The 10,977-nt window shown below is 41.1% G+C and overlaps 1 protein-coding gene across 1 annotated transcript in view; it reads left to right on the top strand.

Annotated features, from left to right (window-relative positions):
• Window positions 1-292: 292 nt before the first annotated feature.
• LOC116291370 (solute carrier family 2, facilitated glucose transporter member 3) overlaps window positions 293-10,977 on the top strand; it is a 32,037-nt gene continuing 21,352 nt past the window's right edge. The window contains exons 1-9 of the mRNA XM_089029470.1: window positions 293-491; window positions 1,221-1,354; window positions 1,639-1,763; window positions 2,076-2,209; window positions 2,587-2,731; window positions 3,148-3,203; window positions 3,708-3,839; window positions 4,586-4,690; window positions 4,941-5,042. Of these exons, the coding sequence (XP_088885596.1) occupies window positions 330-491; window positions 1,221-1,354; window positions 1,639-1,763; window positions 2,076-2,209; window positions 2,587-2,731; window positions 3,148-3,203; window positions 3,708-3,839; window positions 4,586-4,690; window positions 4,941-5,042 (1,095 nt within the window). The 5' untranslated portion in view covers window positions 293-329. The remainder of the gene's footprint in view (window positions 492-1,220; window positions 1,355-1,638; window positions 1,764-2,075; window positions 2,210-2,586; window positions 2,732-3,147; window positions 3,204-3,707; window positions 3,840-4,585; window positions 4,691-4,940; window positions 5,043-10,977) is intronic.

Below are 10,977 nucleotides of genomic sequence, written 5' to 3'. Positions count from 1 at the left end.
CGTGATCGGTTTATCATTACTGCTATGTATTATTAGCCATGTACATGTACATGTATATGTACCGCTAGTATTGTTTAATAGGAAATTCGTTTTACCCGAGAAATCGTCCAAAAAATTAAAACTATTGGGCATTTAACGTGTCACAAAGAGAGTTGTTCGTATCTATGCCAAGAAAAGACAAACACGTCAAGTTTAGGGAGAATTGCTTGGAGTTGCTCTATCTTTTGAGTCATTGAAATCTTGTATAGTCGAATTTCCGTGATTGGGATCCCTGTGGTTTCATAAGAGTTGATCATTTATTGGAGAGAAATCATCAGTCAGTGTTAGTAATGGAGGAAGGAGTGGAGAATACGTCTCTGTTAGAGACTAGAACAACTCGACCTAGACGAGGCAAATGGACCTTCTGGTTGGTATGTGCTACTACAGTGTGTGTAGGAGGTTCTTCTTTACAGTTTGGTTACAACACATCGTGTATTAATGCCCCACAAAAGGTAATATTGGCTTGATTTATGCTGTCTTTTTCTTCTCTTCGAATCTGAATAAATAGTCTTCTATATGGCAGCTGTATCGAAAGTCTTAACCCATAGCAGTATTGCAGTATTTATTCAGTATGAAATCCTAATTCTACAATAAATGAACAAGGTCAAGAAGGCCTCTACGCATATTTTTGGTGGGGTCAAATTTGATTTTAAAAATATTAAAAACTAATATAAGATTTTATAACTTATTTTACTTATATATAATGCACTCATAAGTCATCAATGTTCTACTTTAATTTGTATTTTTGAACCTTTATTTTCGATGTTACGTAACTTTGTTGGTAATAAAATGCGTTATATAAATGCACTCCTAATCATGTAATTTAATACATTTTTATAACACTTTTATTTATTTGTTATTCATTAAACATACAATCATTTATTAATCTAAAATATTTCTCTGTATATATTGTTTAAATCTGTTGTGAATTATTAGATATTTTAGTGTACTATCCCTCTAGCTGTTTTAGGAGGCAAAAATCTATTAGTTTTCGTTTAAAACCCACATAACTATTTGTGCTGCAAACAGCATGGTTAAAAGTAAATAAAATATTTATAAAGTATGAATATCACTATTAAATGAAGTGGTGTCAGAAAGAAAGAAAGGATTCCAGAGATACAGTTGCATTCCCTGAATCTAAGAAAAATTGAATTTGAAATATATGATTCTTTTCATTTCAGAAAATAACAGACTTCTTCAGAAGCAATAATCATGATTTTACTGACTTTGAATGGGCAGTTGTTGTTGCTATTTTTGCTGTTGGAGGTATGTTGGGTGCCCTCATAGGACCATATATGGCAAACCACTTTGGAAGGTACATATAATATATTGGAAAAGTCACAGTTGTAACATGTATGGTGTATTGAGATATGTTAAGTTTAAGGTTTCTTCATATTTAGGTTTAATTAAATGTTCAGTTGTTGTTTCATCTACATATATTATATGTTAAGTCGTTGGAGCCAAAGGAGGTGGGAAGATAGATGATAAGGTTATTTGAAATATATCTCAACATTAATTCATGTTCTTGTAACCTTCAGTTCCAGAGGTTTTTTTTGAACCAATAAGGGTGCAATTAGTTTGTTGACTTTTTTCTTGTAGAAAGAAGTCTTTACTTGGAAACAATGTTTTTGCCTTGCTTGGTGCTGTGATGATGTTCTTATCCCATTCGGCAAATACACCAGGTTTATTGGTCGCTGGCCGATTCATTATTGGTTTTAACAGTGGTATGTGTATGCTGTTCAAATATTTTAAGAATGGTTGTATATAGATTTTGTTTATTTGTAGCCTGAATTTTGAAAAAATGTTGGAGACAAGGGTGGCATAGTGAAATACTTCCATCTCATGTCTGGGGACTCAGGTTTGATTCCTATACTCTGCATCAGCTTTCAATCCAAGAGTTGGAGCTGTGCCCTGGCTTTGATCAGACGATCAATATTTCAGGGTATTGAACACTGATTTGATTTTTATATTACTGAGATATGTAAAATAGTTAATGATGGATTTTTAAAAAAATTTGCCGACAATTTTTCCCCCAGGTATCAACACTGCTGTTGCACCCATGTATTTGTCTGAAATAGCTCCAATCCCACTGAGAGGTTCTTTGGGGACTCTTAATCAATTTGGGATTGTCTTTGGTATATTGGTGGGCTTTGTGTTTGGTTTGGACAAGGTAAGATTCTTCATACTGGATTATGATGTGGGTCTGTTTTGTAAAGGAAATAGTTTGGTTACATCTTTTTTATTCAGTTTTCTCATATATCAAAGCCATCCATCTATTCTACCTGATTATTTATCCTTCCATCCAATCAATCATTTATCCATTCATTCATCCAATCCCAACCAACCATCCATTCATTCATTTATCCATGTACCATCCATCCATTCCATTTATCCATTCTTTCAACATCCCTCTCTTCCCTTGCAATCCCAACATCCATTTAATCCCCATCCATTTATTCATTCTACTATCCATCCTTATCTCCATCTTTCTGCCCATCCATTCAGTAAGAAATTCTTCAACAATAAAATTTTTAATGCTTTTTGCAGGTGTTAGGTACAGAATCAGGTTGGCCATACATAGTGGGTTTCAGTGTTGTTCCAGCTTTACTACAAGTCATCACCCTTCCGTGGTGTCCACGCAGTCCACGATACCTGCTGCTCAAGCTCAATGAAGAGGCTGCTGCTGTATATGGTAAGACCATCAATTTTCCAAACTCTGAAACAACCTCTGGGCTGATCTAAGTAAGGGCATGACTAACTCACAGATAGAACTCTGAAACAACCTCTGGACTGATCTAAGTCAGGGCATGACTAACTCACAGATTAAACCCTGAAACAACCTCTGGGCTGGTCTAAGTCAGGGCATGACTAACTCACAGATGGAACTCTGAAACAAACCACTGGACTGATCTTAATCAGGGCATGGTTAACTCACAGATTAAACCCTAAAACAATTTCTGGGATAATCTAAGTGACTGGGCATTGTCATCTCACAGATCTAAATGGGAACTATTGAGTTAGGCTTTGCGGAGGGAAGGGAATCTCTACTCCCTGAGACAACACATCCTTCATCCAATCCTATGCCAATCTTCTTTTTAATGAATCAAGAGTTACAAGTGTTACGGGGAACTACTGATGTCTCAGAAGATATTGCAGAGATGAGAGTAAGTACATTGTTCATTTATTCATTCATTTATTTTCCTTTTTTGTTCCTTTTTATTTCATTCTCTTTACTCGTTGTTTGTTAATTTGTTTATTTATTCTTATGTTTCTCTCTTTGTGACACACTCATTTCTGTTTTCATTCTCTTTCAAGACATTGTCATCATTATCACCATTATCATCATTATCACCATTATCATCATTATCACCATTATCATCATTATCACCATTATCATCATTATCACCATCATTATCGTCATTGTCACCATCTTCATCACTATCATCATCATCACCACAACCACCATCATCATCATCACCATTATCACAGTCATCATCATCATCACCGTCATCACCATTATCGCCACCATTATCGTCGTTGTCACCATTTTCATTACTGTCATCATTATCATCACCACCATCACATCATCACAGTCATCATCATCATCATCATCATCATCATCATCATTCAGTAAACAGATTAAATTGATCTTTTTGCTTTATTTCCAGCAAGAACAAGAAGCAGCAATACGAGAGGAACACGTCGGTATTTTAAAGATTTTCACCAAGAAGGACCTGCAAAGGCCTCTCGTGATAGCAATTGTTTTACAGATGTCTCAACAACTCAGTGGAATAAATGCAGTAAGTTACGATATAAGTCATCTGTCGTTGATTATGATAATAAATGTAAGGATTTGCGACAATTGACATAAGGATACCCCTAAGCAGCCGAACACAAATGGGTTGTTCATTTTCATCCATTTTCACTGGATAACGTTGTCATGTTGACACGGAATATCGTACACACATATATTCAAGTGTTACGTTAAGCCATAGATCGCTATTAAGCCGTTACTGAAAGCAGCGAGTAAAAAGAGGTGCTTTTGTAGAGTAGATTGTGTGACTGTAAAACCCTTAGGTTACGGTCACGTAGGAAACGGAGACATTATTTCTACCAATCACAGCCGTAGTGCGAGCTTACTTTTCGGCGTGTAATATAGCTTTGAAGTGTGACGTCAATCGTATGGCAATTAAGGCGACTTTCAGGTGCAAAACGAAAACTACTTCTACAAGATTTTCCTTGCCTTTTCTTCATGACAGCATGTCCAAAGTTCTAATTGTTTCAGAATGGAGGTTAAAATAATGGAGAACAATTTTTGCTTTATTTTAGTGTTTTTTGTGTGTGAGCAGTTGGACCCGGAGTTGGACCCGGAAATACGTCACAACTTAAAAGGTCTATTAGAAGCCTCAGATATCTTACATGGTCATGAGACATATATTCATAACATGATAAATTTTGTAATGGTCATTCTTGACTAGATCTTCTCTGTTTCCTATGCTCATGCTGTTAATATGTATACGGTAAGTTTTTATTTGTTTTGTTGCAGGTTTTTTACTATTCTACATCTACGTTTGATAAAGCACAAATATCAGGCAGTCAATATGCTACAGTTGCAGTAGGCGTGGTCAGTTTGATTATGACGGCCTTCACTGTAAGTATAACTGGTTGCTATAGTAACCTTACCGTGAGCGTATACTTAGTCGATGTCTTCGTGTGCTGTCCATGTATCGATAGGTGTCTGCAAGAATAAACCTCTTGCGAGCCTGACATGGAAGTACAAATGAAATATCATAAATTCTATCGAGAAAATTTGTGTTTTCACGTTAGCCTTTCATCCAAAATGATTTTTAGAAGGGTCCATTGTTGTTGTTCTTTATTTAGATTATTTTGTTCATTTTCAGGTCAAACTTGTGGAAGCTTGTGGTAGAAGACCGTTGATGCTTTGGGGTTTAGGCGGAATGGCTTTCTTCTACGTAATTATGACTATTGCATTCAGATATGAGGTAAGATGATATAGGTAGCCTACTTGTGCAAGTAGTATAGGGAATGGGGGTTCCAGCGCAATCTCAACACGGGCAAGACCCGTGTCAAAAATCCACCTACGGACGACCCCCACTCCAAGTGTGGTTGAGGGCAACAGCGCACTTAAATATGTTAGTCTATATATGGAGTGCGAAGAATGTAAGAGAACTTTTAAGAAAGAAGCGGATTTGAAAAAGCATTGAAAATGAAGACGAAGTGTATGAGCAGTTATGATTGTGGATGTGGTAAGAAGTTTGAGACTAAGGTTAAATTGTTTTGGCATTGTCAGGACTGTGAGTACGACTACGACGACCTAAAAAGTGCTTGGTATTAGGTATAAAATATTTCCTATTATATAGATGGAATCCCAAAGCAACTTCAGCACGGTGTCAATACCCGGTAACGGTGAGATTGACGTTAGACAGTTTGGCGTCAGTCAGAAAGGAAGGTTAAAAGGACTCTCCGAAAAGGTATAGAAGAATTAGGAGCCCTGAAAGCGAGCATAATGGTAGAAGTAAGTTTGTCAAAAGACGAGGTAATGACGACAGCAATGTTGCGATCAAAGTCGTTAGTGATATTAGAATCCACGAATCTGGATAGGTCACTCAATGAAGCCTTAGAAGCAATAATGGAGTCGCTGTCTAACTACACGAAAGAAGGATCGGGTTGGACAGTAGAGGAGGTTGAAGGAATAGAGATAAGTATAGCCAGGTACGTACCCATACGAGGGGGGAGTTACGTACCGCTACCAACGTGGGTAGAAAGGAAGAAGGCTATTGTAAACGTGAAGAATGAAGACAATCGATGCTTTATGTGGGCAATCAGGTCTGCACTGTATCCAGCAGAGAAGGATCCCTGTAGGACAAGTAAGTATCCCACAGATGATTTAGAGTGGGATGGTGTGGAATTTCCCATGCAGTTGATAGACATCCCCATATTTGAGGAAATAAACGATCTAGCAATTAACGTTTACGGAGTCAGAGAGCAGACGATAGTACCGTTAGTTCTGTCAAAAAGTAAAGGAGAGCGCGTACATTTATTCTACCACGGCGGACACTACTCATGGGTTAAACACATTAGCAGACTATTCTACAGACATACTAAGCACAAAGGCAAAAAGTACTTCTGCGACTGCTGCTTGCTGTCATTTACATCCTTAAATGCCCTAAAGAAACACGATGAGATCTGCCGCGGAGTCGAAGAAGTGGCGCAACGGATCCAGATGCCCACCAACAAAGAGCTTTCATACGCAAACCATCAAAAGCAGATGCAAGTGCCTTACGTGATATATGCAGACTTCGAAGCGTTGATAACTAAGGAAGAGCAGAAACGTGGTGCCACGAATAAGGTAGGATTACACGAGATCTGCTCCTTTGGTTACATAGTAGTCAGATCAGACGGTAAAGCAAACCCTCCTGTGATTTACCGAGGTAAGAACGCAGCTAATGAGTTTCTAGAAGCATTGCGAGAAGAGGAGGGGGAGATTAGAGAACAATTAAGACGTCCAAAGAAGATGGAATTTACCAAAGAGAACCAGGAGGCTTTTAACAAGGCAAAAAAATGCCACATTTGTCAACATACGCTTCTTCAGTTTGGAAGACGAGCCAAGAAAGCGTGGGATGAAGATGGAAAGTATCTAGGAGAAGCTCATTTTAAATGCGGGAAGTATGCTAAGAAAGGTGAGAAGCCGGGAAAGCCCTCCACGCACTGCATTCACTGCCACAAAGCATTTGTTGAGGATTTCTATGTGGATAAGGTTAGGGATCACTGCCACATCACGGGTAAATACAGAGGAGCGGCTCATTGGAAATGCAATATAAACTTCAAAGTAAATCCAGACATGGAGATTCCGGTGTTCTTTCACAACCTCCGCGGTTACGACTCCCATTTGCTACTACAAGGAACAGACGGCTCCGACGTCAAATGCATACCCAACAACAAAGAGCGCTACATGTCCGTAACTGTGGGTAAGCTAAAGTTCTTAGATTCGCAGCAGTTTATGGCGGACTCCTTAGCAAACCTCGTAAAGTATAACACCAACTTTCCCATTTCCAGTCAATATGGCGCGGAAAGGAAAGGAGTCTACCCATATGAATACATGGATTCCTGGGATCGATTCAAAGAGTCCCTACCACCCAAAGATCGCTTCTACAGCACCCTAAACGAGTCCGGTATAAAGGATGAGGAGTACCAGCATGCGTTAGACGTGTGGGAAAAGTACTCCTGTGAGAACATGGGGGACTACCACGACATCTACCTAAGGTCTGACGTAGTGCTGCTTGCAGATGTTTTCCAAAGCTTCAGAAAGATGGCTATGGAATATTACGGATTGGATCCCGCTAATTTCTACACGGCTCCTGGGCTCAGCTGGAGTGCTTTGTTAAAGAAGACAAATGCGCAGTTGGATCTCCTAACGGAGTACGACATGTATCGGTTTATGGAAGACGGTATTCGTGGCGGCGTATGCGGGCCCAGCCGACGTTACGCCCGCGCAAACAACCCCTTAGTAGAGCACGACCCAGAGAAACCAACCACATACATTTACTACCTGGATGCGAATAACCTTTATGGTTGGGCAATGTCACAGTACCTACCTGTGAGAGACTTCGAATGGGATCCAGTGAAGCCGATAGACTTCTACATGCAGGTAGGAAAGGAGGAAGACAAGGGTTACGTCTTAGAAGTGGATCTGGAGTACCCAGAGCGCCTGCACGACGAACACAATGAGTTCCCCTTAGCACCAGAAGCGATAGAGATACCATTTAAGCAGCTAAGTCCGCTGCAAAAGCAAATGTGCCCTGGTTACAAAACGTACAGGAAACTAACTATGAACCTGATGGATAAGAAGAAGTATGTGGTACATTACCGCAACCTGCAGTTCTACGTGCGACACGGAATGCGCGTAGAGAAGATCCACAGAGTCCTAAAATTCACGCAGGAACCCTGGATGCGCCCCTACATTGACTTTAACACGCAAAAGCGTACCGCAGCGAAAAATGACTTCGAGAAAAACCTCTTCAAACTGATGACACAACAGCGTGTTCGGAAAGACAATGGAGAACATCCGCAAGCGCGTAAGCGTAAAAATAGTCAGCACCAAAGAGAAGCAGAAGCATACGTGTCACAGCCAGGCTTCGTTAGATACGTAGAAATGCTGAACTTCTACGTGATTCACATGAAAAAGGGCAAACCTCTTACTAAACAAGCCCGTTTACACAGGGTTTACGGTGCTGGATCTATCGAAAGCTGCTTATGTACGAGTTCTTACTACGATAAGCTTAAGCCAAAGTACGGAGACCGCTGTCGCCCTCCTGTACACAGACACCGACTCCCCTAATTCTAGAAGTGCAAACGGAAGACGTTTACAAAGACTGCCTCCCCGACATAGACGAGTACGACACCCAGCGGTTACCCGAAGGAGCACTTCCTTTACTCTGCGAAGAATAAGAAGGTAATTGGGAAGATGAAAGACGAAATGTTAGGAAACACCCATAGTAGAGTACGTGGGTCTGAAACCAAAGATGTACAGCGTGCTAAAGTTAGACGGCGTAGAAAAGAAAGCTAAAGGCGTAAAAAAGTACGTGGTTAAGAAGGACATTACGCACGAGTCCTACCTCAACGTATTACGAAAACGCAAGGAACAGCGGCCATACATAAGATGAACAGTACCTGCGCAGCTATGGTCATCAGATACATAACGTCACGCAGGAGAAGGTGTCACTGTCTCCTTACTGCAATTTGACGGTAAGCTATGGATGTGTGATGACGGAGTGCATACGATGCATTCGGACCATCACACGATAAGCAGTTCTTCCATGACGAACCCACGTGTGGGGCCATCGTGAAGATAATACAAGATGGGCTGACCCTTCTTAGCTATTTACGCTTCGGATCTGGTAAGTTTCCAAAGACCAATTAGGATCCGTAGCTCTTTTGGATCCTCCTTCTAATTCACCCGGCTCATAGAGATATCGAACCGTGACATTACCTAATTTTTTTTCATGGGGGAAGACCGCCCTCGAACTTCTGATGAAGGACTTGTGTTCCACGTGTTTTTTTTTATGGCATCCCTGGGTTCATTCCCGTAGCCCCCTGGCGCCTCGTTGTTCAAAGCCGCGATGACCTGGGGGGAGCCTCTGAGTCCATTCCCTGTTGCGTTTGGACGGATCTTCCAGCTCTTTCCAAAGTACTGGTACCCAAGAGACGCTCGGCCAAGGTTTTATTAAATCTTTCGACGATGCTCTGGCCCCTGTGGTACTCTGCTTACGCTCTTAGATTTCTAATTTTAGTGTCGTGGTCTTCAGGGTCTTGGTAACCACGCCCATATAAACTCCGTCCCCGCATCCACTTGCAGCAGCTTTATTAGGCCATTTTCAAGACGCGCTTATAAAGACGGTGGAAAGGGCCTACCTAGGGCTTCTCGACTTCCCCAGAATCCTTGCTGGTTATAGGTTCGGCGTCCTTGTATCTGCTTGCGATATCGACTACAGTCAAAGCGTAAACTATAGGTCTTTTTCTCACCTTGTCGTGCGGACAAAGAAAAGCAAGTCCGCCTGATGAACTTCATTAGGGGGTATTACGGTAAAGCTGGGCATGGGAATGTACTTCGGGACGCGGAAGATTGGGCAGGGAGTAGAAAACCTGCCAGAGGGTTTGTTTTTTTAAACAGTTCTAGCCGTTTCTTCTGATACCCTGGCCGCGGTCGCGAGCGAGTTTTCTGATGGCCGACGCTTTTTCCTCTCCAATAGCCTTCGGGCCCATAGTAAATCCTTTATGAGTTCGTCCTCTACGCGGCCAATTATATGAATTCCAAAACAAGATTGATCTTGCGTCCGTTAAAAATCCACCGTCTTTCCGTCCACTTTAATGGTAATGTTTATGCTTATCTACCCAAATTAGAAAAGTCATAGCTTAAAGAAATGGGAAATGTATTCTACTGGTCAAAGGGATTACCTTTGGGCAGAAAACTTGGACATAAGAGAAGACTTTTCTCCATTGTTGTAACTTGGACTAAGTCGCATATAGACTTCATAAGAGGATGCGACTTTCCATTTCACATCATATGTACTGCGCTCGCTTTTATCGTGGTACTAGTAAGGCCCAGGAGTTCTACCAAATGAACTGTCCTTTAGATGGCGGGATGGCGAGAAGGGGAGGCTACCCAACACACAATTATTTTTTCTTGAAGCAGTCATTTTCATGGGGAGCAATCATGTCCTTGTGGTGAAGAGTGTATCCATGCTTCGCTAGCTCCGTAGCCCGTGTCTTTATTGGGTGGTTGTAATGGGAATCTGGTATTTTTGGTTTGGTGCCGGGGAAGTTCCGATGACAAAGCCATAATTAAATTATACCAAGAATTAACAAAGAGCAACTAACCACCGAACCTGACAGGCTTGATGGGAGGATTCAAATACGTGGTAATAAAGTCATTCTGTCGCTTTCCAAAAAAGACGATCATTATATTGTAGATACGCCAAAAGCCACGCCTCCGCCCACCACCAACCCCCCCGGCCAGCCCTTGCGAATCCTTACAACGACCAATTCATTGTCTTTTTGTTCTTTAGAAGGCTATGGTTTGGTAGTAGTTTGCGTTGAAATGAAGGCTTGTTCATGTAAAGTTGGGGTGTTTGCGTGCGCATAGAAGTTTTGAAGCGTGTAGTCTGTGTTTTCGTAAGTTTGTTGTCTGCCTGCATTTGACTTGGTAGCGTTTTTTTTCTGTTATCCAACACCCTGTAAGCAGTTGTCTTTTTCATCCAAGCTGCAACGTCCTTTGATATTTCTCCAGCGCTTAAGTCGTGTCTCTTTCTTTCGGCGGCACCGCTTTTGTCGCCTCTCGGACTAATCTATCCAATATGACCGCCATAATTAGCTCCGGAAATGGCTAAAGCGCAATGACTCCACAATGCGGGACTAAAG

The sequence above is a fragment of the Actinia tenebrosa genome, unplaced genomic scaffold, assembly GCF_029948245.1.
Source record: "Actinia tenebrosa isolate PJP-AT-01 unplaced genomic scaffold, QUT_ActTen_1.0 PGA_scaffold14__42_contigs__length_11649687, whole genome shotgun sequence".
Classification (NCBI taxonomy): Eukaryota; Metazoa; Cnidaria; class Anthozoa; order Actiniaria; family Actiniidae; genus Actinia; species Actinia tenebrosa.
This window is presented reverse-complemented; position numbering and strand designations above follow the sequence as displayed.